Genomic DNA, 26776 nt, shown 5'->3' with positions numbered 1-26776 from the left:
GACTTAACCCCTCTGGGCCCTAAAGTGGAGGTGATAGTAACGGCTCCTTCACAGGGCTTTGGGAGCACTGAGCTCCCATGAGTAAGGTGCTTGGAACAGTGCGGGTGTGTGGTGAGAATTTCCTAAGCGTTTACAGATATTAAGCACTTAGCTGTTCATTCATTCACTCAAGGCTCACTTATTCACGCAGTGATTCACTGCCTCATTCCACCCGCCGCTCACTCACTCTTTGCCAGTCACACACGGGGCACTGGGCACTCCCCGGGCGGCAGGTCCACTCCTGCCGCCTCCCGGCTGCCAGTCTCGCGCGGTGATGGCCGAGCTGCTGATGCCTGTAACAATTTCCTGAATTCCACCCAGCCCCAGCGAAGGAGGGGATGTGTGGAGCAGGGGCGAGTGCTAAGCTCCTAGGATGGGCTCCTTGGCCAGGGCCCAGCACCTGGGGCACCCAGCCTGCGGGCGCCAGGCTGATGCCCTCCACCGGGCAACCTCACCCTCCTCTTCCACAATCGGATTCTCCAAGTTCAGATCTTGCCCACCCACCCCCAGGCCCTGAGAACGCCTGGACCCCGAGCCAGCCGAGGGGTGCGCCTGGGAGCCCGAGCCATCTCCCCCGTGCCAACCCGGGCTGCGTGTGGAGCGCCGTGATTGCACGCTGACGTACAGCGGACGACCGTGCAGACGCTCCCACCACTTCCCCCTTCCCACTGGCCGGCAGGACAGGTCACACTGGGGAAAAGCCCACCAGCACCCGAAGCCCACTTCCTGAAGCCCTCCTTATGCCTGGCCACGCTGGGCACTTCCAGCCCCTGCCATGGCGAGGGTGCCCACTTCGTCTCACTGACAGGAAACGAAGGCTCAGAGGAAGAAAGGGACTTGCCCACGGCTACCCAGCCTGGAAGCGTGGTGGCGGCATTCAAATCCCGGGCTCTGACAGCCCAGCCTACCCTGGGGACTAGCAGGGCTGGCATCTGCGGAATTGGAGGAAAGCTGGGCTGGGCATGAGGTGATGTTGGGGCCAGAGGGTGGGGCGGGGTGCAGGCAGCGAGCAAGAGAGGCAGGCTGGGTGGCGGCGGGAGCCGGGGTGCAGGGCGGGTAACGGGAGCCTGGCCAGGCCGGGGCCCCGGGCAGGCCGCGCAGGGCCTGGAAGCGGCAGGCTGGTCCTGTGGAGCCACCCGGGTGATACCAGCCACAATGCGCTGACGCAGCGATTGCATCGGCCTTTCCTGGAAAATGAACAGCAGGCGTTGTCGGGCGAGGGGGTGTGGGCGTGTCCCGCACACAGCTCCTCCCCGGCGGGCTGCACAGACGCCCCTCCAGGTGCCCAGGAGACCACTGCGTGCCCATGCCTGCAGCCCTCGGGTCCACAGCCCAGAGCCACTGTCAGGCTGGGCAAGGGTGGTGGGGGCCCAGAGTGACCCCGCAACCAGCAGCACGGCCTCCTGGGCACGCCCCCATTACCTTCTGAAGAGCCCTGTGTTGCCCCATCTTGAAGGGTACAGGTGTGGCCCCGCGTCCGTGTGACAACATTTGATGCCACTCTCCCTCAGGGGTTTCAGAGCTACCCTGCTGTGGGCGCAGCTTTAGGGACACCAAAGGCCCCAGTGGGACGGAGATCCACTGCCCAACTAGGGTCCAGGAGCACCCCAGACCCTGGGCGCCCGGCAGGGCCGGTCACAGCGCTTGCCTGTCACGCCCTGGAGGGGATAATGGGATCAGGGGCCCAGCTGCCACGGATTGCGTCATCCCCACTCCCTGGCAGGGTGAGGGCAAAGGGGGCTGTGGCAGGGGGCGCCCAGCCAGGGAGGCTGAAACGGCAGGAAGTGGGAGAGTGGTACATCTCTGCATCACCCCCGGAAGCCTCAGGGGGCCCCAGCTGCACGGTGTCGGGCTGGGAAAGATGACAGCCGGCTCTGGCAGAGGGCGAGGACAGGCGTGGAGAAGCCGATTTCCGTGGTTCGCTCCCGCGGGGGCCAGTCCCAGCCCCAGCCCCAGTGTGACCTCCCTGACGCGCTGCGGGGAAGAGCTGCTCGTGACGGCACGCAGTCCCCAGCCCTGGTCCCACTGCTGTGCGACAACCCTGCCGCTGGCCGAAGTGTCCGATTTGGTGATCCGAGAGTCGGTGCTCCTTAGAGCCAAGGCCTTCGAGGGAGGAGGCCTGGCCTCAGAGAGGCTCTGTCTGTTACTTGCTGTGAGACCTCAGACAACTCACGTCCCCTCTCTGCGCCTCAGTTCCTCTTTGTGAAATCTGCGTGATCATAGGGCTGTGACAGGGCTTACGGGAGGTCATCAGTGTCAGGGAACTGGTAAACTGGTGTTGGCGATTTTCACTGTCTTGTCTTAGGAACTGAGGCCAGGGCTGGGCACGTGCTCCTGTTTCCTGGAGTCTGTGCCCTCCATGGCCCGCTGCCCAGTCTGCTGTTCCTCATCGCAGCTCCACAACCAAGCTATCAGGAGGATTCAACCCGAGGGCTGTGGGGCCTGGTCGCAGAGCCCCTACTCTCCTTCTCTGCCCTGGGCTCTGCTGCCCCCTTGTGGCTGGTCTGGGAAGCAGCAGCTCCTACCAGGGGAAACCAAGCCGAAAACAGCAGTTAGGTAAAAACCAAAACGCTGTGGTCAGTGAGGACAGTCCTAGCTGTCCATTTGCAAAGTGCCTTTCCGGTCAGTTGTGGGCAGCACTGAACAGGGTTCAGGGCCTGGACTGAAATCAGATGGGGATTTAAGTCTGGACTGAACTTATGACCTTGGGTGAGTCCCCTCTGCGCCTCTGGCTCCTCATCTGTAGAATGGGGTGACACACACAGGGCTGTTGTGAGGACTAAGTGACCCAGCACCTGCCACCAATTATGAACTGAAGACAATGACACTTGCCCACCTGTCCGTAGATCACTCTGCTGGGTTGGAGGGGGGGTTGTTTTGCAGTGTTGGGGACTGAACTCAGGGTCTTCATACTGGACCGCCCCAGTCCCTTTTTTATTTTGAGAGAAGGTTTCACAAAGTCATTAACTTGCCCAGGCCAGGCTCAAACTTGTGACCCTCCTGCCTCAGCCTCCCAGAATGCTGGGATGAGAACTACGCACCACCACACACACCTGGCTTTTCTGTTCTTTTTTTTTTTTTTTTTGAGACAAGGTCTCCCTATGTAGTCCAGGTCAGCAGTGAACTTGCCGTGTAGCACAGGCTGTTCTTGAACTCTGATCCTCCCACCTCAGCCTCCTGAGCGGTGGGATTCCAGGCACCTGCCACCTCAACAGGATGAAGAGTGCTTTTGCTAAGTCTTCCTCCAAGATGTCCTCCTCTCTTAATCCACATCTTTTTTTTTTTCCTTTGGTCTTTTTGAGACAGGGTCTCGCTATGCAGTTCAGGCTGGCCTTGAGCTCACTTTGTAGCCCAGGCTGGTCTCAAACTCACAACAATTCTCCTGCCTCAGCCTCCCGAGTGCTGGGATTACAGGCATGTGCCACCACACCCAGCTTAATCCACATCATTATCCTCACCTAACAGAGAGGGAAACTGAGGCCCAGAAAGGAGAAGTAAAGTCCCTGGGGCAGCATGGCCTGTCCACAGCAAGGCGGGACTCGAGGCCCCCCTTGCCTCCCCGCACCCTGCTCTGGAGCTTGTATGTACCTCAGAGCCCCTGCAGCCTCACTGCCTCACCTGAGGGAGCAGGCCAGCTCTCGTCCCCTCCCGAGTCCCTGCCCTTCTGCTCCCAAGCCCTCGCCAGCCTCTCAAGTGCCGGCCAGCAGCTGGCCCTGCCTCCCAGACCAGCTCCCCAGCCCCTGGGCAGCTCCAGAGCTGGGATCGGGCAAGTGGTTTCTGAAGGTCACCAGGCCATCGCCTGCACCCACCCGGGCTGCTGACTGCTCATCCGGTTCCTCGGCCGCTCAGGGGAGGAGATTCCACGGCTCCGCTTCCTCCATCCGCCCAGGGGTCTGAGACAGTTTCTCAGGTAGCCACCGCTGCCCATCCTGGATCTGACCACGGCACTCCCTGCCATGTCAGTGGGGAGGACACTGGACACCCAGAGGGCGAGGTGGAACCCTGGGACCATGGGAGAAGGTCACCCAGGGACAGGAAGGCAGAGCTGGGGCCCAGTTCAAAGCCAAGTCAAGGTGGTGAGGGGGGCTGGCTCGGGCTCCTGGTGCCCTGGGCAGCCGCTCTGACACCCTGGGGCTTGAGCGGAGGGGCTCGCGTGGGAATTGGGGGCAGAGCGGCTCGGAGGGGTGGTGAGGCACTCAGCCTCGGGATCCACAAGGATCGGGGCTCGAGTCCAGCTCTGCCACCCTTGGCCGACATTGCTGGGCTCCCCCGTGCCAGGCCTGCCGTTGGCACCCAGGCCGCAGCACGGGAAGACAGCCAACAGGGAGATGCCGGTAAACAGGCCACGGTGGGCACCAAGCAATGACAGGTCCAGCCCCCACCCCAGCCCTGCCCCTCGAGGATGAACTTCCAACTCCTTGCCATCTCCATTGGAGGAAAGGATTCTGTCACCCGCACAGACCCCCAGGCCGCAGAGGTGCTGGCACTTGGGCAAGCTCTGTGTGATCAGAAGGTCATTTTCCATCAAAAGCCTGAGACTATATCAGAATAAGAAGAACTAGGGTGGTGGGGGTGGCACACAACTGTAATCCCAGGACTTGAGTACTTGGAGGCTGAGGCAGGAGGATTGCTGCATATTCAAGGCCAGCCTGGGCTACAGAGTGGGTTCAAGGCCAGCTGAACTACACAGTGAGACCCTGTCTCAAAAAAGAAAAAAAAAAAAAGGAAAAGAAGAGAGACCTTGGGCTTCCAGGCCTCCCTTATGTGTGGAAGCAGAGCAGGAGCAGGTCAAGGTCGAGTTCAGGGACCCCTTCTCTGTTCTCCTTGGGCCACTGCTTGCCAGCAGAGAGCCGCTCTTGGATCTCAGTTCAGCCTTACCCCTGTCCTGCCGCCTTGCCTCAGCGCTCAGGATGTGGCTTCGGGGGCCCCGCCTCCAGGAAGTCAGCCCTGATTCCAGCAAGGGCTGCTGCTTCCTGATTTGCGCGCCTTCCACAGCCCAGTGTTTGCACACAAGGGTTTGGAGCAAGTTCAACTTGCGTGCGGGAAAATGCGCTCTCACGCCAGGCTGAGGGGGCGGCCCCAAAGGGAAGGGCCCTAGGCAACAGCTTCGGGCGTCTCCTCTTCCTTCTTACTGCCCTGGCCCTGGGGACCCCACCCTGCCTCTGTCCCATCAGTTATTGTCACCTGCTTCTGGGGGATCTGGCGCTGGCCTCTCGCGTGTCCCACCCGCGTCCCTGCACGCACTTGTGCGTGGTTCTTTCTCGTTGCTGTGTGGCGCTCCCTGTGTGAATACACCGCGATTGCGGTTCCATATTCCGGCTGTTCAGGCCAGTCCCGTTAGGAACACGCTGCTCCTGTCTCTGCCGCGCCGGCGGTGGTCTGTGCTCAACTTTAGAGGCTGCAGCGAGCTCTGCTCCAATTTCACCCGGACCGGGGGTGCCAGAACCTTCAAGCGCCCCCAGCCACCGCACGCACGCATGCACGCATGCGCCCCAGCTCTCAGGGCTGTCTGCGAGCCCCTGCCCTTCTGGCTGCCCTGTAGGGAGAGATGAAGGACACAAATGAGAAAGAGGAGGAAGGAGGTTGCAAAGATGGAAAGAGGCAGGAAGGAAACAAGAAAGGAGGGAGGGAGAAGGAAGGTAGGAGGAGGACAAAGAAGCGACTGCGCAGGGCCCCTCTGTGCTGCAGCTGCGGAGACCGTGCCTGCTGAGGCCCCGCTGGGCTCCCTGGTTCACAGGAAGCCGCGTGTGCTGTGGGACAACTAAATTCCTTCACCTCCATCCACCCTTTTTGTTTATCTCATTTCATTTTTGGGGGGCTGGGGATGGAAACTAGGTCCTCGCAGGGCCCCTGAGCGCTACCCTCAGCCCTAACAATTTTCTTAACAGTTTTCCTTCAGGCCAGGCGTGGTGGCGCACGCCTGTAATCCCAGCGCTCAGGAGGCTGAGGCAGGAGGGTCGTTGCGAGTTCGAGACCAACCTGGGCTACAAAGTGAGCTCAAGGTCAGCCTGAACTGCGTAAGGAGACTCTGTCTCAAAAAGACCAAAAACAAAAACAAAAACAAAACAAAACAAAACAAAACAAAAACCAGTTTTGCTTCAGGACAGAAACTTCTAAACAAAGGCCCAGAGCTTGGGGGCCTCAGAGCAAAGGAGCAGTAGAGTCCCTGGGGCAGCCGGAAGGGGGCGCATGGGGTGGGAGGGATTGGAGAACGCCCCCTTGGGTGGGCTCGGAAGGCCCAGGCTTGGAGACTGGCTGGACAGACAGCACCCCCGGGGATGCCAAACCCTTGCCCCAGAAGTGCCGCCTCCGCTTCCTGCTGTGCCAGTAGCTCCCTGCCCACTTCACCTTGTGCAGCAAGCAGGGGCACAGCCCTGGGTCGTCGGCCAAGGCCAGATGCCAGCAGGGCCTCCTGGGCAGCGCAGGAGCACTGAGGGGTCCCCAGGACACCGCGTGGACCCATCTTCTGGGCAGGCAGTCAGGGCGAGTAGGGACAAGGGTCTGAGCCTGGGGAGACCCGTGTTGCCCTGGGTTCCTTGCCTGGGAGCTGATCCCAGAGCCAGTCCAGACCCAGTGTCAGCCGGAGCCCAGAGGGGCCAGGCAGGCCGAGCATAGGCGAGTTTGCTCCCTCGGCTTTGCCAGCTGGGCACCGGCCCTGGCACTCCCCACGCAGACTAACACGGGAGGAAGTTAGGCTCTCCGGTCTTTACCCCACGCAGGGATCCCATCCCCGGACTGTGGGTTCCTGAAATCCTCGGGAACAGAGACCTCATTACCTAGCAAGGAATCCCTGCTCTGGCCGTGCAGCACTGATAATAATAAAAGTCACCACTTTTGGGGGCTGGGGATTTAGCTCAGTGGCACATTGCCTGCTTGGCAAGCGCAAGGTCGTGAGTTTGATTCCCGGTACTGGAAAAAAAAAAACACCAAAACTAAAAGTCACCACTTTTTCTAGCTTCTCCCAGAAGGCACTGTGTCAAGCACTTGCATGCTACATAAGACGGACACCATCACCACCACCCCACTTTGCAGTCCAGATAACTGAGGCTCAGAGCCTTCGAGACCCTCCAAAACCACATGATAGGTTTGAGGGCTGAAATGCAGTGTGGCCTCTTGGTAGGAATGAGCACACCCAGCACTCAGGGATATTTGGTTTCTCAACACCTGTGTCCAAGATGAAAGGAACCACACTCTGGAGAAACGGCTGAGTCCAGCTCGGGGGCAAAGTAAGTGCCTGGAGCATCCTGGAGCGCCCCAAACCAAGGAAACCAAGTTCCAAAGGACAGGGCAGCTGGGTGTGGTGGCACAGGCCTGAAATCCCAGCCTCTCCTGGGAGCCCTCTTCTGCCACTGGGAGGCTGAGACAGGAGAATCACAAGTTCAAGCCCAGCTCAAGCAACTTAGCAAGGTTCTGTTTCTTTTTTTTTTTTTTTTTTGGTTTTTCTCGGTACTGGGAACCGAACTCACGACCTTGCACTTGCCAGGCAGGCGCTTTGCCGCTGAGCTAAATCCCCAACCCCACAAGGTTCTGTTTCTAAATGAAAACATTTTATTTTATTTTTATTTTTTGGTACTGGGGATCGAACTCAGGACCTTGGGCTTGCCCTTGTGCCGCTGAGCTATATCCCCAGTCCAAAAACATTTTTAAAAGGCTAGGGGTGTAGCTGTGCATAGGGCCTGGGTTCAGTCCTCTGCCAAAAAAAAAAAGTCATGGCAGACAAAGGCACCAACCGGAGGAAAGCTGGAGGAGTCTGAACAATGACATAAACACCACAGAACCAATTACAACCCAAAGTATAGAATCCAGGGCCAGAAATATAGCTCAACAGCACAAGCGCCTGCCTGGCAAGCAGAAGATCCTGAGTTCGATTCCTGGTACCAAAAAAAAATAGAATCCATAGACTCAGGAGTCCAGATGTAACTGACTTACAGATGAATTCCAATTATAAGACGCCTCCAGGAGGTGGCGTGGTCCCATCCCTCACTCTAGGATGGGATCCATTTGCTTCCAAAACAGAGGGTGCAGAGGGGGAAAGAGTAACTTCACAGGGGAAAAACCAGCCGACACGACACAGGACAACACAGCAGGGGTGGAGCTCAGCGGCAGAGTGCTCGGTGAGCATATGTGAGGCCCCCTCCAAAAAAATCTGTTTTAATCAGCTACTCAGGAGGCTGAGGCAGAGGAATCGTGGGTCTGAGACCAGTCTGGGCTAGTGAGTCCTGTCTCCAAAAACAAGAGAGAGAAACCACCAGCAGCAGCTCACGTGAACCTCAGGTGCGCACAGCATCACGTGATGAGGAAACGTTATTTACCTCTGTGGTTTTCTTCCCCGAAGCCCCACGGTCCTGTCTAGTCATGAGGAAAACATCGGATACACCCAAATTGAGGGACAGCCTATGGAACACTGACCAGCATGTATCAAAATTGTCTAGGTCATGAAAAACACGGGAAGACTGCGAGTCTCGCAGACCAGAGAAGACTAAGACATGGCAACTCCAGGAGGATGGGATTCCAGACTTAGTCCCAGAACAGAAAGGAGCACTTGTGGTCAGGAGTGGTGGTGCACACCTGTAATCTCTCAGGAGGCTGAGGCAGGAGGATCACTGCAAGTTCAGGTCAGCGTGGGCTACAAAGTGAGTTCAAGGCCAGCCTGAGCTAACAGCAAGACCCTGTCTCAAAAAAATAACAAAAAAGAAAAAAGCAAGGAGAAAGAGGAAGAAAGAAAGAAAGAAAAGAGAGAAAGAAGAAAGGAAGGAAGGAAGGAAGGAAGGAAGGAAGGAAGGAAGGAAGGAAGGAAAGAAGGTAGAAAGAAAGAAAGAAAGAAAGAAAGAAAGAAAGAAAGAAAGAAAGAAAGAAAGAAAAAAGGAAAGAGTATATCTAAAATGTACTAATAGCTGGGCATGGTGGCTCATGTCTGTAATCCCAGCACTTGGGAGGCTGAGGCAGGAGGATCACTGTGAGTTCAAGACCAGCCTAGGGTACAAAGTGAGCTCAAGGCCAGCCTGAACTGCATAGTGAGACCCTGTCTCAAAAAGACAAAAAAAAAAAAAAAAAAGAAAAAGAAACCCTCATAATGCCTGAATGTCAGTTCCTGGTCCCGCGGCGTCCTTCATGACAGGTGTGTCCCTGTCATGTAAAACATTGAAGGGGGGCACTATAAGAGGGGTGTACAGAACTCCCTGCCACACCTCTGTAGTTTTCCTATTAATCTAAAATTATTCAAAGATAAAAAGTGGGGGCCAGGGAGATAGCTCAGGGACACAGCACCTGCTTGTCAAGGGTAAGGTCCTGAGTTTGATTCCCAGTACCTAAATAAATGAATATATAAGAGTGGAGCTGGCTGGGCGTGGTGGCGCACGCCTGTAATCCCAGCACTCAGGAGGCTGAGGCAGGAGGGTTGTTGTGAGTTCAAGACCAGCTGGGGCTACAAAGTGAGCTCAAGGCCAGCCTGAACTGCATAGCGAGACCCTGTCTTAAAAAGACAAAAAAAAAAGTGGGGCTGGACCGGAGCTCAGAGGTGCAGCATTCGCCCAATGTGGCTGAGGTCCTCGGTTTGTGCTGGGGTACTGCAAGAGTCATTTCCAGACTCCTCCGCTGACCAGGGTCTTCACCCCTGCCCACTGTGCTCTCAGGACGCTGGACTCCCCTGTTCTCTTCACCCCACCTCCTCCTGCGCAGGCTGCAGGAGGCTCCCGGCCCCTCTCCCACGTATCCACAGCTCTGAGCTCCATGTCCTTCCACTGTCTTGTGGGACTTGGATGTCAAGGGCCATTTGCCTCCTTTGCATCCAGCTTTGCCTCCCAGAAGCTGCTGCTTCTCCTTGGGCACCCATGGGATCCCAAATTGATCGAATCAGACAGAATCCCAGGCCTCTGACTGAGAACACTGACACTCTCTCCCATGGCGGGTATGGATGAAGAGCCCTTAGATTAGGAGGAGGCTAACACCAAGGGCCAGAGTGAGGAAAGAACTGGGTTTCAGGGACATCAGTGAGCCACTGGATCAAGCCTTGCCTGAAGCCTACATTGCCTTGTCACTTACAAGACCTGTGGTAGGGTGAAAATTGGCCCTCCAACATGTATTTACGCCCTGATCATTGGGACCTGTAATGCTATATGATTTTTTTTACTTTCATTTGCATTTATTTTGTGCCTCATTTATTCCAGTGCTGTGTTTGTTTCTTCAGGAATATCTTTTACTTCTGTGCAACTTCCTCCTCTGGTTTAGGAACAATTTGTTCCTTTTCAGTAAGGGTCATCTCAAAGTGGGAGGGGGAGCTCATGTACGGGTTAATCTGGCCATGAGCTGTGTAATGCCATGGTGCATCTTGGGTGCTTTGTTCACCTGGATATGTTCAATGACCCGAAAATCTACATCTAAACCCTTAAGTTCAGCATTACTCTCTGCATTTTCAAGTACGTGCAGCAAAAATTCAGCACTCTTTTTGGGCCAATGACCCTGTGTCCAGCCTCACTGTTTGGCCTGGGCACACCTGCCAACTCCTCCATTGTAATACCAGAATGGTACACATTGCTTCTTTAATGTGACATCCTTCAGATGTGTGGTGGCCTTTAGGATATGCTGATTCTTGATGGCCTGGGCAGTTTCACAGGCATTCTTAAAGTGAACACGAGGATTTGAGCCTCTTTAATTTGCATGATTTTGTAGGGTTTTCTGGGTCAAGAGAGCGATGAACCACTTCCACAGGTTACCTCAGGCCCCTTACAGGAAGAGTGCTACATGATTTTTTAAAAAGCAAGTTAGGGGCCAGGGGTATAGCTCAGCAGCACAGTGCCTGCTTGGCAAGTGTGAGGTCCTGAGTTTGATTCCTGATACCAAAAAAAACAACTTAGGGATGTCTTTCTTTTGTTTGTTTTGAGACAGGGTTTTACTATGTAGTTCAAGTTGGCCTTAAACCCACTCTGTAGTGCAGGATGGCCTCAAACTCAAAATCCTCCTGCCTCAGCCTCCCCAGTGATGGGATTACAAGCATATGCCATTATACCCAACTTGGGGTGTCTTTAAAAATGTCATTTAATATAATCACATGCTTAAAAAGGAGAGGTAGGGGGAGATTTGATAGACGCACAAGGGCTGGGGATATAGCTTAGCGGCACAAGCACCTGCCTGGCAAGTGCAAGGTCCTGAGTTCAACTCCTGGCACAAAAAAAAAAAAAAAGATAAAGACACACAGAATGGGTAATGTGATCGTGGAGGCAGAGATCTGAATGATGTGACCAGAAGTCAAGGAATGCTGGCAGCCACCAATAGCTGGAGAAGCAAGGAACAATTCTCTCCTGAGATTCAGGTGAAGCCCAGCTCTGGTGACACCTGATGCTTGGGCCAGTGACACTGATTTTAGATTTCTCACCCCCGGGTCTGTGGGAGAACACATTGCTATTGTTTTACATCACCTGCTTTGTGATCATTTGTTGCAGGACCATAGGAAACAAATACAAGAACTAATAACATCTCTTTAATAGTTCAGCCCGCTCAGAGCTGATGTGTTCCTTGCAGCTGAAAGTGGCCTGACTGATGCACAGCCCCTTGTCCGCTTGGGGTTAAGAGAATTCTGGGACAGGCCAGTCCCAGTCCTGGCAGCCACGGGTGTTCCTGGCCTGGGGGACATGGCAGGGAGGAGCTGGGGAGGAAGATTTGAGAGACGTGCAGGTCCCAGCACCCGGCAGCCCCGGGGGCGTCCCCCAGCCCCAGGCCCTGCCGTAGTGACCAAGGGTCAGCAGGCGCAGGCACAGGAGGGAGAAAGCTGCCCTGGCCAGGTCCCAGAGGACATCTGTCATGGCCCCCATGCCAGAAGAGCAAGCTGTCCCCAGCCCTCCAGGGTGGACACGGATGAGTGGTGAGGACAGGGGTACCCTCTGGGGGCCCAGCTCCTGCGCCTGGCCTGTGCCCTTCATGCCAGGGCCACAGATAGAGAGGCCAGCAGTGGCAGCTTGGGCATGAGACACGGTGGCCACCCAGGGCTGTCGGGGAGCCAGGCACAGAGCAGGCACCCCGAGGAACACAGCTGTCACGCGGGGGGCTCCCCGAGCTTGCTGGCTGCATTCGTGACGCGCTTGATCTCCCGGAGGTTGCGGAGGCGGGCACTGAGGCTGCTGATCTCCTCCACGTAGGCCTGGGGCACCCAGCCCTTCTCGCCGTCAGCCAGGCGGACCCCCTCCAGCCAGCCTGGGGACACACAGCCAAGAGCAGCATCAGCGGCACCAGGGCGGGGAGGGAGTGCCCCAGGGCCCGGTGACCTCATGGCAGCCTCACCTGGCTCCAGGAAGTGCCCTGCCTTTGGAGATGAACTTTTGACCTGTTCTTCCTGGCGTCTCTGAGGAGGGTATTTCCCACTCTCTCTCCCCCGCCACTCTCTATCCTACTGCTTTCTGTGCCGGAAGTCCCTCCTCTTGTCTAACCTGATTCCTGCACACTGTAGCTGGTCTACACTCGCACAACCTTTCCCTGGGATGTCTTTGCCACAGGGCTGCCCCCTGCCCTCCCAGTCCAACCAGAGAGGACCCTCAGGAGACCCCACTCACCGTCACTGGTCCAAGTCTTCACTGCTAGGATGTCCGTCTTCTCCAGGGTCAGCTCGTCGGGCTGCAGGGCTTTGTACGTCCTGACACACTGAACCTGGGGGCAGTCTGCCGCCGCAGGGAGGGTCAGGGGTCCCCTGTCCCTCTGCCCGCTGGCCCCGCCCACCCTAGGCACAGCCCACACCCTGCCGGCTCAGGTTCCTGCTCTGGCCAAGGGCTCTCTCCTCCCAGCTCAGAGCAACAACTTGCTCTTGACCTCTGGCCCCGCATCCGACTGCCTCCCCGCCCCACATGGACAGTCACCCCCAACACCGACACCGTTCCGGGGCTCCCTCCTGTGCGTCCTCAACTCAGATTCCAGCCACATGACTGCTGGTTTAAAACCTTCCCACTCCAAAGTCCTCCCCAGGCCTGCAAGGCCCTGCATGGTTTGGCGCTGTCCCCTTGCCAGCCCCCTCCTCTCCCCGCCTCCAGCCACGCTGCCCTCCTGACACCAAACCAAACCAGCGCCCTCCCTGCCTCAGGGCCTTTGCACTGGTGACTGTGGCTGCCTATCCTCATCCTTTAGGATCAAAGGTTATTTCCCAGGGGACTTTGCTGCTACCTATCCAGAGCAGGGGGTTTACTCCCAGATAGGGTGAGGCTCCTAGGTCAAGCCAGAGAATCTGCCCCCACTCCATGCCCTCAGCTTTTTCCACAAGGTTTGGGGGATACAGGAATAGCAGGGGTGGCAGGACACTACCTTCCCCCTCGCTGATGACCTCCTTGTCCTCCTGGGCGCTGGAGGGGCACAGGGCTGAGATCCATCGCTGCTTCTCACTTCTGGGGAGAGGGAACCGCACTGTCACAACATGCAAAGCACAGCTGTCCAGAATGGGGCTGAGACCAGGACTGGGGGAATAGGCCCAGGCCCCTGGCAGGCCTGCTCCACCCCTGCAGGTCCAAGCCTATGCCCCACCCAGCTCTGAGGGCAAGAGCAGGCCCAGGACCTCCTGGATGCCAGCAATGCCCACATCCTGCCTTCTGCCACTACCCTGAAACCAGAGGTGAAGAGGGCCAGGACTGGCACCCAGGAGGGGCTCAGGGGCAGGGAGGCCCCTTGGCACCTCTTGCCAGGACACATACACCACTCTACCCACTGGCCTTGTTCTCTGCCCAGGCCAGGGGATCACTGGGCACGTGGGGGTCGCAGGTGCCGCCCAGAGGTCCTGCCTCCCCACCCAGCCCCACTCACTCCGTGCGGGCCCTCAGCAGGAGCTGGTGCTTGGCGTGCTGCCGGGGGAGCAGCTGCAGGAGGAACACGTGGCCGGGGACGCCCTGCAGCTTCAGGCTCAGGTCCCGCACCTGCAGCTCCACCATCTTGGCGTGGATGAAGACGGCGAACTTCCCCAGCCTGAGGATGGGGAGGCCAGGTCAGCCGGCCCGGGCCGGGGTCTCCCCCTCCAGCAGCCTCCCCAGGGGAGCATGGCTGCCACATCCCAAGCAGCCAGCATCGTCCCCACGAGGGAGTAGAGCCCCTTCCTGCTCATCCTGACGGAAGCAAAGGTGACTTTGGATCTCCTCCTCCTCGCTGTCCCCAGAGTCCACTCACCCAGGGGCTCCTGCCACCTCCACAGCACTTACGCCCACGCAGGCGAGCGTGCCTGGTCTCTCCCTCTCTAGCCCATCCCCCAAGCTGGCCAGAAGCAACATGTCACTCCCCTGTCACTGTCCCTACTCCTTGATATCCTCACAACAGGTCTAATCTCTTTACTATGACTTTCTTTCTTTTTTTTTTTTTTGCCGCACCAGGGATTGAACTCATGACCTTGTGCTTGTCAAGCAGGTGCTTATGCCACTGAGCTATATCCCTAGCCCCTACTATGACTTTCAGCGTCCCCATTTCCCTGTCCCGCCCGTCTCCACAAGTCTCGCCACGCTGGGTTCCACCTTTCCCCAAACACACTCTACCACGACGTCCCTGTATCCCCTCTTCCAAGCCACCTTTCTGCCTGGAAAACTCTTACTGATCCTTCACAACCCCGCTCAAATGTCCCTTGCTCTGTGACTCTTTACTGATTCCCACAGAGGGGCTACCTCAGTGTACCTTCCATCGAAACCCCAATGGTATGGTCACGAGGGCACAGGTTCACTGTTCTAAGTTTCTACCACTGGAGAGTGAGTCGCGTTCAGATTTATGTCCACTGTACCTAGCAGAGGACCTGGTCCAGGACAGGGGTTCACTGACAGTTCATTGAGAAAACAAATCAGGAACAAACTCTCCTTGCGGCTTATGCCGCCACCCTCTGCCCCACCCCGGAACTCTTCTCCCTGGGCACAGTCAGCGCCGATGGAGTGAGGGCTCCCAGGCCCCAGGCCCCCTGCTGAGCTATCATGCTGCGTCTCCCTGCGTGGCACCGCTTTTGCAAGAGCCAGGAGCCTAGCACCAGACAGAGCCTGCCACTTCCTGGCTTCTTCCCTCCTGGGCTCCCTGGCCTTGGAGCAGCAAGGAAATCTTCCCAGTGAGGCCCCGGAGGGATGCAGGGAACAGTCCGTGCAGCTGGCCTGGGACAGACCGACACCCAGCCATGCAGAGCTGGACCTCAGGGCTGTGCACCCGCCTCTGCTCTCGCTGGCCCGAGCTCAGAGCACAGCAGTCCCTGACTCCCACTTCAGGGTGCCCTGGCAGCGCAGCCCTGCAGGCCCCATGGGTGGTGAGCCCAGCTGTAGAGAAGAAGCCCGATTCCTTCCTACCCCCGCCCAACTCACTCCTTCCGCCGAGACAGCAGCAGGCAGTCGTTGAAGAGGTGCAGGTAGACTGCCTTGCTGGACAGCTTCAGCTTGGCAGGTGGCGCTGCGGGCAGCGGCGCCAGCTCCACCAGCTCCCCGTGCCGGACCAGCCAGCGGGCCTGCGAGATCAGCGGGAAGATCTAGGGAGGAGGGGTAGGCAAGGGCAAGGACGGGTGAGGTCGGGGGCTCTTGGCAGAGAGCACAGGACCGGGGTCAGGAGGCTGTGGCAGTGAGGGGCTTCCCAGCGGGAGGAGAGCGCAGGGCGGCCTCTGGGCACAACCCGCCAGCTGCAGGCACACACCTTGCCCTCAAAGTGGATCTTCTTGCTCAGGTGGATGAGCTCCTCGGTCCTCTTCATGGACTGCACACTGGCATTGCACTCCTGCACCAGCTGAGGGTACCAGAGGCAGGTCACCGGCAGCCACCCCCCCACACCCGGGGGCCCTGCCAGAGCCTGGCCTCAGACCAGAGACTGGGAAGCCCTCGGGAGCCCGACAGCCCCCACCCAGCCGAGCTCACCTCCTTGAGAGCATTGAAGGCTTTGGTGGCCATGTCTTCATCCTGGGAGCCCTGTGCTGTCCGCTTCAGGATGTTCTGTGGGGTGAGAAGCAAGCCGTGAGGAGGGCTGGGCTCCCTGTGACCCCGCCCCTGGTCACGTGACTCCTGGCCCAGCGGCCCCGCTCCCCATACCTCCACCAGCATCTTGAGGCGCGTGATCCTCTGGAAGGGTAAGATGAGGAAGGAGGTGAGGGGTAGCCGCTGGCACACGGGAGACTCCTCTAGGCGGGCCAGGATGCCGGGGAACTTGGGGTTCTCCAGGCTGGAAAGGGGAGAAAGATCTGGAGTCCCAGGTGGGCCTGAACGCCTGAGATCCAGGACCTCGTCATCTCCACCTCACTGGCTCTTTAACTGCCACTCCCAGGCTCAGAGCCCCTTTCCGGGACCCTTCTCCACCCAGTCCTCCGTAGCAGCACCTGCCCAGCCTGCCCCCCTCTGCCCCAGGTCCCAGCCCTACAGCAGGCGCTGGTAGGTACGCTCCTGGTAGGCCTGGTTGGTGACGTAGGGCAGGTAGACGCGGCGGAAGGCCGGGCAGTGGTGCAACACCACGTCGCAGACGCTGAAGCGCAGCACATCTGCCTCCAGGCGTTGCTCCAGGTCCTGCAGGAACCTGGATGGGGTGGGGGTGTCAGACCTCTGAGTCAGGGTCTAGAATCCAGATCTGGGGGCCCATCCCACTACAGGCTCTGTCCCCGCCCCAGCCAGGCTAGACCACTGCCTCACCTCTCGCTGGTGCCCTTGACCTCGGGCAGTTTGGAAAATAGCCACTGCTTGTCCTGCGCCCCTAGACACTCGCTCAGCTCAGGGGAGCCCAAGAAGTGGCCCACAGCCACCGACAGGCTGTGAATGTAGGAGGCCTCGGAGGTGATCAGCTCAAACTTTGCCTGAAGGAGAGCAGACGCTGGGTTCTAAGGGCCAGGCTGGCCCACCAGGACCTTGGCCTTGACTCTCCCAGCCTAAGGCACCTGTCCCTGCCCTTTCTCCCACCTCACCCCTAATCCTGAACCCTACTCCCCAAGCCCCAACTCCCTGCCAAGGGCACTTGTACAAACTCCCCAGGGAGCGCTTGACCTGGCCCCTTCCCCTAACCCCGCCCACTACACCCGCCCTACTCTCCCGAGGGCCTCCTGGCCCCCGGCGCGCTTGTCCATCAGTCCCTAGCCCCGCCCCCGCCCCATCCGGCGCGCACCACACAGCCCCGCTCCCAATGGCTCCGCCCCCGCCCCATCCCAGGCCCCGCCCCCTGACCCGCCACCTCTTAGCTCGCCTTGGCCCCAGGCTGGCGTCCTTTCCCGCCAGGCCACCCTCCGCGGTGACACCCCGCCACCCCGCCTTTGTGTGGCTCGGTCCCCGCTAAATCGGAACCGCCGGCTCGCAGCCCACCTCCTGTAGCTTGCAGTCCCGCAGGCTCAGCGTGGCCAGGACGCCGCTGCCCCGCACGTCGGGGATGTCCTGCCACAGCGAGAAGGTGGAGCCGCGCGTTGCGCGCTGCGCCCGGAAGGAGCTGCTCGGGGAGAGGTTGGCGCGCGGCGGCCCGGGCCCCTCCTCCGCGCCCTCCGCCTCGTCCCCGGGGGCCTCCTCCTCGCGCTGCTGCCGCCTCAGCTCGCGGGCGCTGGCCACGTCGCTGTACTCCTGGTAGAGGACGGCTGGGGCACGAGGGGCGTGAGGACAGGCCGCCGGGCGCCCAGATTCCCAGAGCCCGCCCCATGAAGCCTCACAGGGGTTCCGATGTCGAGACGTGGGGACTTCATTCGCTCATTCACTCATTCATTCACTCCGCACTGATTGAGCACCAACTACATGCAAGCCCCCACTAGATACTGAGAATTCTGTTCTCCCGCTCGCACAGATCCTCACCTCCCACCTCTCCCAAACCCAGTTTCCCCGGTTCCACACCCCCGCTCAGTACCCTATGACCCTTTCCCAGAGACCCTGTCCACCTACAGTTAAGGAGGAATCGCGATTGCCGGCGCTCGTTGTCGCCCTTGGGGTCCGGAGGCAGCTCTTCCCGCGCGTCCAGCCTAAAAAAGAGATTGTCAGAGGTCTTGTTTGTCTGCACCCTGCCCTGGACACCTACCGGACTGGAAGGTGATTACCTGGGCTCCAGCCAGTCGCTGTGGCCCTCACGCGGGTCAACAAGTGCTGGCAGGGCTACACTGTCCCCCCTCATCTCTGCGTTTCGAGACTCTCTTCCAGATGTTTTCCCTAGAGAAGGCAAGAGCTGAGGGTGGGCGGTCCAGGGAGTAGCCTGGGCGTAGAGCCCCACGCCCAGCTGGGCAGCACCCATCCCAGGTGTCCAATGAGCAGGCCAGGTTCCACCTGTATCTGGCTCATGGGCTGCTCCGGGGTCCCAGGGAGTTGCTAATACCTTCTTGCGCTGCTCCAGTGCCTGCTCCCGAGACTAGTGCCCTGGAGGCCGAACTCCGCCCCAGGCGCAGGGAAGAGTGTAGGCGGGTCATCAGCTCAGAGGCTGAGAAGCGCCGCCGCTCGGGCCCCTCCAGGCCCAGCGCTCTGGGTGTCCCAGAAAGTTCCGCTGGCCTGGGCTCCTCTGTGTGCAGGGCTGGCTCCTGGGCCACCCGGCCAGGCTCCAGGAAGACAGCATAGGGTTCTGGGCCGCCAGTGGCTTCTTCACGCTGGTACACCCGCATCTTGCGCCCTGGCAGTGGGGGAGGGGCGCGGGCTGGGACTACAGGGTCTCTCGACCTCCCTGCTGCTGCCCACGTTTCTGAGCATCCCCAGGGCGTGCAGGCCTCATGCTCAGGGATAGGCTGAGGTTTCTGCCAGGATCCAGGCACCAGGGCAATGGAATCAATAAACGGGATGGACACAGCACAGGACTTGGGGTACCCACAGGGGCCCGGATGTCCAGCACAGCTTGACCTCCTGTGTAACACTGGACACGTCACCCTCCCTCAGCACTAGTTCTCTTATCTCTAAAACCTACCACTTGTCCTTACTTTCAGGGAAATCTGGGACTCAAAGGGTTCAGAAAGAGCCACCCAGCCCTTCCCCTAGCTACCCTCAACCAGGGTGACTCACAGGCTGACTTCTTCTCTGAGCCGTGGCTGGCCCGGCGCTGTGGCTGCATGTGCTGAGAACGCCAGGGTCCCTCCAGAGCTGGGGGCTGGGCTCCAGGACAGTGGGGCCAGCTGCCAGCCCTGCTGGGCCGCATCCTTGCGCTGGTGGAAATCTCCGTATCTGGGCCTGCTGGGGATGGGGGCCATAGCAGCCCTTGGAGAGGGGTAGGGGTCCCCAGGGACCAGCGACTCCCAGGAGCCCGTAGCTCCTCTGGGGCAACAGGGAAAAGGTCCACACACATAGGACTCAGAGGCTGTATGGTGGGCAGCTCCACAAAGGACAGGCTCTCCTGCTGGCACACAGCTACTGGGCGGCAGGCAGCGCCAGGTGGCCCAGCCAGGTGGGGCTGAAGGGTCGCAGGTGGCCCACAGTCCATTCCTCCTTTGCTCTGCCACCCACCTGGGCCTGCAGGGGAGACGTTATCAGACCAGACTCAGGACAGCAGTGCTGGCCAGTAAGCCACCACATCTGGCAGGCCTGGACAAAGCCTGGTGTATGCGTGCGTACACACACCTGGGTGAGGACTGGTAATAGTACTACTTACTGGCACTGCCTAAATGACAGCCAGTGTTTTCACATATCCCCTCATTCAATCCTCACAGCGACCCTATTTGTTGATGCTACTGTTATACCCATTTTACAGGTGAGGAAAGCGAGGGAGAAGAAGGTAGCTATTTGGTGAACAGGAGCCAGGCTTGTCACACGAATCTACGTTCCAACACACATCTCTGTCTCCACACATTTTTCTCCCAAGTACACACATTGACGCACTTTTAAGTCAGGCTCGCGTGTTTATAGACGCACACTTTTTAGCACTTATGCTTTTTAAACACACATTCACACAGACACTTCCTCCTGAACACAGCCTCTGACCCATCTGACCCTGGCGCACGCACCCAGGCTTTCTCCCAGTGCCCACTGACACGCAGACGTGCACACAGAGGCCCACACATCCCCTGCTTTGTTGTTGCCCAACCTCCCCGCCCCCCGCCATACCCAGAGCTGCGGCCTTTAGCGCTGAGTGATGCCCACACCCATGCCAAGCTGGCTGGGAGGGTCACAGACCGGCAGGCGGGCCACCACCCAAATCAGGCTGGGCTGCCCACAGAAGAGCTGGGAGGTGGCCCAGCCCCTCCACCCCCTCCCCGCTTGGGGTGAGAGAGGGGTTTTCCCCCATCTACCTCCGAGCCCTGGATCCAGGCTTCCGGGCAGGACCTCACCCCAGGGAGCTGCCAGAGCCTCAGGACAGGGTAATGATCCTAGGGGTCCAACCCCCCACAGCCTCTGCCCCACGGCAGCCCCTGCCCCTCACCTCTCCTGCCACCAAGGCGCTGCCGATGCTGTCGGGCCGCTGCACGGGGGAAGCCCTCTCTCTGCCCAGCTGGCTGGGGGACATCCCACCCAGACAAAGAGTTTGATTCATCAAGCCCTGTGGTGAGCGAGCGGGGGGAGGAGGGAGCCGGCAGCGGGCTGGGCGGGGGCCTAGCCAAGGCTGGCCTCGCTGTGGGCAGGCCGGGCAGCAAGGATCCCCCCCAGGGCCGCCTTGGATCTCAGGGCACTGCCCACCCTGGCAGGGCCGGGAGATCCAGGAGACAGAGGCCGAAGGAGACCCAGAGACCCACTGAGAGACCGTTTAGACATCAACTCAGAAATTGAGACCCTGAAACAGTTACAAGCAGCAAAACCACATATGCTGAGACAAGCAGGGACCCAGAGATGGCGACAGAGAGACAGGGACAGAGGTTTCACAGCCCAATACTCAGAGACAGATGTGAAGCCCAGGAAAAACCCTAGACCGGTGGACAAACAATTCAAGCCCCAGGGGTTGCCAGCCTGGTGGAGGAGCCAAGAACAAAAGCAGTTACAATCCAAACTGGCAAGAGCCACCCAACAGGCACCGTCAGAGTAGGGTGTGGGGCCCCCTCAGCCCAGGTACTCCAGTCCAGGAAGGCTTCCTGGAGTAGGCAGTGGCTGACTGCTTTGTGGCTAAAATTTCCAGGGACCCAGTGCACAAAGATAGAGAGTGACTCCCGGACTGAAAGAGTGACAGGTCCCCGAGGGAGACAGCAAGGTCTCTGCTGCTCCTGGACTGCTGTTCTCCTCCCTGCCTGGGAGGTGGGAGGAGGTGCCGACTCTTCCCCAGGGGCTTTCCTATGGTGAAGGCTCCAGCTTGGACCTTTGACCTCTGTGCCTCCATGAACCTTGGTTTCCTCCCCTGGTAAATAGGAGTGTCGTGCCAACTTTGTAATGCGAAGGTAAGAATGAATGATAGCTCGTGTAGAGCATTTTAGGTGCAAGCCTGTAATCCCAGCCACTCGGGAGGCTGAGGCAGGAGGATCACAAGTTCAAGGCAAACTGCAGAGTGGAAGTCTTGTCCTTGAGAGTCATTCCTTGGAGTATTTCTCTAGTTGGGAGATGGCGTGGGCCCTCAGCCAGAGGGAGAAGAGGAAGACACATTTTAGGAGCATTTGGAAGGGTCACAGGTGGGCTCTGCCCTCCAGACAGGTCTCCTTCTCCCCAGGAGTCAGACCCTCAAGACACAAGCCCCACTTTAGAGCGCAGCGTGCAAGCGTGAACGTGCGCCCCTGCTCCCTTGTGTTCTGTGAGAGTCTCTCCCCTTGGGTTCCAGAAGCCCCTGGAGGGGGACACACCTATCTTTACAGGGATAAATAAGCAAAATGTTAAGCCCTTGGGGCAGAGGCCTCCAGGGAGAGGGAAGGGGGAGGGCACTCTGGGGAGACAAGGCTGAAGGGAGGTCCCCAGGGGGAGGTCAGGTGTGAGTCAGCCTCCACCCAGGCCTGGCCTGGGGCGATGGGAATGACCCATCCAGCTGGGATGCCAGCCTGTGGCTTTCCAGGGAGGTGGCCCATCCGACCTCCATGCTGGGTATGAAGCAGGCACAGAGCTGGCTCCTACTGTGTGTAGCTCACTTTTATTAGGGGGAAAAAAGAAGGAGAAAGAGAAGAAGGAGAACCCCAAGAAAAGAACTGGCAGCAGAGACATTCCCTGCCTGGGACACGATCACAGGACAGAGATTGCAGGGCCCATTAGCCAAGGGTCATTCTGGAACCCAAAGGGAAAACGCTCTCCAAGGCTGAAGGCCCCGTGTTGACACTAACCGGCTCTGTGAGGCCTTCAGCAAATCCCAGCCCATCTCCGGGCCTCAGTATCCCCACCTGTAAAGTGACCGTGAAGGCCCTGCTTTCGGAACCCTGAATCATCGGAAATGTTTCTGCAGGTGGAGGAGGATGGGCAGGAGGAGGAGGTCAAGGGGAGTCCTGTCCATTGGGCGCTGCTCACCACAGCAGGTACTGGCCCACTTGGCAAGGCTGGTAGAGCGCGTCCTGGACACCACTGTGTTCAGCAAAAGCACTTTAGGCCCCTGCGCCCAGCTCTTTTCCCTGCCTGTGCGCTTGCCCTGCCACCCAGAGGTAAAGGGCCCCTCTGTCTCCTAAAGGACAAAACCAAGTGGAAGGCTGCGGCTGGAAAGGAGATCCATGCCAAATGGTCTGCAGAGGCCCGGGAGGCCATAAGTCGATGGGGCCAGGATCAGAGCCAAGTAGGCAGCACAAAGGACTCCCTCGGAAGCCTGTCGGGAGGAGGATGGGGCTGTTGGCACCCGGCGGGGCCCTACCTCAGCCAGGGAGCTCCGTCCAGCTGCAGGCACAGTCCAGGGCTCCAGGCCACCCTGGGGGCTCTGGGGCTGCAGCCAAGTCTTCAGGGGGCGATGTCAGCATGGCCCCTGAGACAGCAACGCAAGCTCCAGGGTATTGTGTGGGGCAGGGAGGGGGAGGCGAAGGCGGAGGGAACCTCAAGGAGAGGCAGGCGGCTGTCTCAACGTGCCTGCTCCCCGCCCCCCTTCCCAGAACCGGTTTGGCCAGTCTGGGGTACGAGAGGGGGGCTGGAACAATGGGAGTCCTATGCCTGGGAGAAGCTCTGAGGGACCCCAGACAGATCCCCTAAAGATGGGAGAGGCACCACCGCTGGTCCTAGGAGACAGGTCACCCCTCTTCCAGGGCTTCTGTCCATCGTGCTCAGGGGACTTATTGGGGGCAGGAAGCATCTGGAGAGTTCACAGAAAACATCCCAAGCCTTGGAGTTATCAGGGACCCTGCACCAAAGCTGAGCCTCTTGAAGCATCTGTAAAATGGGAACACTCATTGTGCTGGCTATTTTGAAATGGAAATCAATCCTGAAAATTGGAGGTGTGGCATTTGGCACCATCCTAGACAACCCTTCTAGCATGGCTACATCTCATAGATCATCCATCCTTTCCCTCTGCCTGGGATGACCCACTTCACCACCTCCGAAAGCCTACTCCAAAGCTGGGTGTGGTGGTGCACTACTATAATCCCAGCACTTGGGAGGCTGAGGCAGGAGGATCTTTGCAAGTTCAAGGTGAGCTACAAAGTGAGCTCAAGGCAGCCTGAACTGCATATCAAGACCCTGTCTCAAAAAGACAAAAGCCTCCTCCACCATGAAGCATTTCCAGACTTCCACACTGTCTGAGTCCTCAGTAACAGAATTCAAATAGCCAAAGTCCACCCTGCCTTTGCCAGGTGCGCAATTTTCCCATTCCAAGCCTATGGAAGGGGAAGCCATTTTCCTGTCAATATCACCTGGCATTTGTTTGATTTTTGGGTTTTTTTGGTACCAAGAATTGAACCCAGGGCCTGGTGCTCACCTGCCGTTCCTTTGAGCACTCTGTAAATACCAAGCACTTAACACCAAGCCTAGTCTAAAAGCAAACACTTATGCTTGCACTGCAGTAACTCTTCTTGTGCACTTGCCGTATACCCGCACGGCTCTGAGTGCTGCACATGCATTCATTCACCTAATCTCCACTGAGGCCCTAGGAGACACACGCTGTGACTGAAGCCACTTAGCAGCTGAGCGCGAGGCTTGCACAGGTAAATCACTGCATTATCCCACTGGGATTTCTCATTTTAAGGCCAATGAGGGTTTGAGGTACGAGGGATTAAATAAATCACCTAAGAACTAATATTGAAACCCAGGTCTGTCTGACTTACCAACAACCTATGTCCTTAAGCAGGGCCAGGCCATTGCCTCCCCAGGCTTGTGGGCGGGTCCGGGGAGCAGTGTGGAAGTCGGATGATGGATAACTCAATAGAGGAGCTAAACCCTTTTATTATGGTTTGTACCCCACAGGCCCCCATGAGCATACAAGCAAGGGGCTTTGTGGGCCCAACCCCTATGAACCTGATGGCCACTGGTTTGGGTGACTGGGGTTCCTCTGCTTCCCTGAATCCACTCTGCACTCCCACCGCCCAGCAGCACCACAGTAAGGAGACACCGCCCAGGGTGGGCGGGGACCAGGTGGTACACAGAGATAGGCTGATTGTTAGCAGCACAAGGACAGCAGGAGGCAGGGAACAAGGAGAACTCTAACGGGTTCATCCTGGCCTAAGGCACTGCCCAGCCAGAGAACCCCAAGCAAGGGAGTGTCCTAGGGGACTTAGGGTCCTCACTCGCTGACTCTGTGTCCTGAGCTTGGGGAACAGCACCCTTGCTTCTGCAGACAGAGGAATGCTTGGTCAGGCAGGAGGGTGGCCCCCAAGCACAAAGCCTCCTCCTACCCACTGCTTGAACTCCAAGTAAGAAGGGGCGGGGCTGGGCAGGGCAGATGAAGGCCGGTGGAAACTATAGCGAATCTAACCAATCCCACTGGGCGAAGCCAAAGAGGGCCGGCTAAGCGGCGCAGTCAGTGGGGTGCGGCTGGGGCCAAGCTTCGCCGGCTCCGCTGGCCCAAAGCAGCGCCCCTCTACTTGTCTACTAGCGCCCGCTTGGCCAGGCAGCGCCCAGGCTTTGTCGTGGTAGCCAGGCCCCTGCACATGGAGCGTGAACCAGGCAATGAGGCATAGGAAGAAAAAAACAAAACAAGAAGTGAGGAGAAGGGGGAGACAGAATGCTTACTTTAGCATCCCTCCCCCCAGTTACTGGGGATTGAACCTAAAGCCTTTGCACTGAGCTATATTCTCAACTTCCCCCCCTCTCGAACTTGCAGTCTTCCTGCCTCAGCCTCCCAGAGTGCTGGGATTACAGGCCTGCACTACACTCCTCGCTAGCAGTCTCGATTTATGGAGCACTTACCATGTGCAAGGCACGTTGCGAACTCCGAGATTTACAATTCAGTTAATTCTCACAGCAACCCTGTAATGTATATTCCCATTTTACAGATGAATACACCAAAGCATAACGGGTTGTCACTTGTCCCCAAACACAGAAATATGATATGAACCCTTTAGCACCGTTAGAGCCCAAGCTGCGAAGAGGGTTTTACGCAAAGCTGGAGGGAATAGCTTCCTTTCTTCCCTTCGGGTCTTTTGCCAAGAGATAATAATATTCTTATTAGTGATAATGACACACTGAGCGCCTACACTATGCAAGTGTTTGACACCGACTCTTGGTAACGACCCTATAAAGAAGATCCTATTATACAATTCATCCATTCGCAGCAGGTCGTCGACCGAGTCTGAACTCGAACTGGTTCTGTCCGAGACAGAGGCGGAGCCCTACCTCTAAGGCGGGGACGACGCCCAGACGCTCAGCCAGCAGTTTGCAGTGGAGGAGGGGGAGGCTGCCCGCGCGTCGCGAACGGCTTCGCACCCTGCAAGAGCTGTTCGGGGTGGGGGGCTCGGAGGTCGACTCTGAGCCCTGAATTCCCGTCCCCTTCCCCCTCTTGGAACCCGGCTCTGCCTCTTTAACTCGAGCTACAGTGAACTCTGAACAGCTGTCCGCCCGGCCGACTCAGCTTCCTGCGGTCCCAGCTAGGTCCCCTCCTACAGAGCTCAGCTCCTCTCCAGCTCCTCCTAGAAAAGCCACGCCTCCTGACAGGCCCCGCCCCCAAGGCCCCGCCCCGCCCCTGGCGCGCCGCTCTGCGCCTGGCGGACTGCGGGATTCCATCTCCCACCTGCGGGTATGTGGTTGCCCGGGGCCAGGGACGGCGCCGGCGAGAAGCTGACGGAGCCGCGCAGCTGCCTCTGGTATTCGGACTGGTAGTGACCCGACCGAAAGTCCGAGGTGAAGGCGAGGTGGAAAGCCTCAACTCACCCGCTGTTGCGTTCCACTCTCGCGGTACAGTGAGCCTGCGGCCGGGGTTGCTAGCCCTCTGATTTCCCAAATCTCTGAACCTGACTCCCCACCCCAGTCCCCTTTTCCCTCTCCCTGAGCCCCTGCACCAGACTCTGACCTTGCCCACTGCGTTCAGGCTCGGGGGGATGGAAAGGTGCCCTCAGTCCCGGGCGTGCAGTCAGATGTCCAGCCGGCGGCTGGGCCAAGCGAACAGGGGCGCCGGCGGGAAGGCGGCCACAATGATGTAGAACCCAAATTACAGCTCCAGGAGGCCGAGGGAGGCCAAGGGCGGCAGGCCTGAGGCCACCTCCAGCCGTGCCGAGAGGGCTGGGCCGTGGCTCACCCGTCAGCAGGTATTCATCGAACAGGCTTTAGCACCGGATGAGCTCATAGTCCTCCTCCTATTCCGGGCTCCAGCCCCATCTGGATGTGCGGCAGCCCTGCCCGCTGCCCAGACGGTGGCCAGCCTTCAGCCTCCTGCAGCAGGGCCGGGGAGACTAGGTAATGGTTGAAACAACAGCCTGTGCCAGAAGTTGCCGTTTCTAGTTCCCCAGTATCCCTTAGAAAGAGACACCTCAAGCGGGGCGTGGTGGTGCATGCCTGTAATCCCAGCACTCTGAGAACCTGAGGCAGGAGGACTGCAAGTCTGAGCCCAGGCTAGGCAATTTAGTGCCTTAGTGAGACCCTGTCTCAAAATTTTA

The 26776-nt window shown here is 58.4% G+C and overlaps 1 protein-coding gene and 1 pseudogene across 5 annotated transcripts; both read right to left on the bottom strand.

Moving 5' to 3' along the window:
* Nucleotides 1-1690: 1690 nt before the first annotated feature.
* Nucleotides 1691-11837, bottom strand: LOC106147200 (annotated as a pseudogene).
* On the bottom strand, nucleotides 11496-25778 carry Arhgef19 (Rho guanine nucleotide exchange factor (GEF) 19). 5 transcript variants are annotated; one of them, XM_013507389.1, is made up of 16 exons: nucleotides 25521-25778; nucleotides 18945-19388; nucleotides 18274-18561; nucleotides 18002-18110; nucleotides 17850-17926; nucleotides 17289-17551; nucleotides 16629-16789; nucleotides 16363-16515; nucleotides 16038-16167; nucleotides 15867-15941; nucleotides 15649-15738; nucleotides 15327-15487; nucleotides 13813-13971; nucleotides 13321-13400; nucleotides 12582-12686; nucleotides 11496-12225 (listed from the first exon to the last, which is right to left on the bottom strand). In XM_013507389.1, the coding sequence occupies exons 2-16, from the start codon at nucleotides 19357-19359 to the stop codon at nucleotides 12068-12070; spliced, it is 2424 nt and encodes an 807-aa protein (XP_013362843.1). In that variant the 5' UTR covers nucleotides 19360-19388; nucleotides 25521-25778; the 3' UTR covers nucleotides 11496-12067. The 5 variants fall into 5 exon arrangements, with proteins under 5 accessions (XP_013362843.1, XP_005409899.1, XP_005409900.1 ...); XM_005409842.2 differs by lacking the exon at nucleotides 25521-25778 and adding an exon at nucleotides 22618-23303; XM_005409843.2 differs by lacking the exon at nucleotides 25521-25778 and adding an exon at nucleotides 22618-23297 and having other exon boundaries at nucleotides 18945-19112.
* Nucleotides 25779-26776: the final 998 nt, after the last annotated feature.

Source organism: Chinchilla lanigera, unplaced genomic scaffold, assembly GCF_000276665.1.
Source record: "Chinchilla lanigera isolate Chin_1 unplaced genomic scaffold, ChiLan1.0 scaffold00126, whole genome shotgun sequence".
Taxonomy (NCBI): domain Eukaryota; kingdom Metazoa; phylum Chordata; class Mammalia; order Rodentia; family Chinchillidae; genus Chinchilla; species Chinchilla lanigera.
The sequence above is the reverse complement of the archived record's forward strand: the minus strand, read 5'-3'. Positions and strand labels throughout refer to the sequence as shown.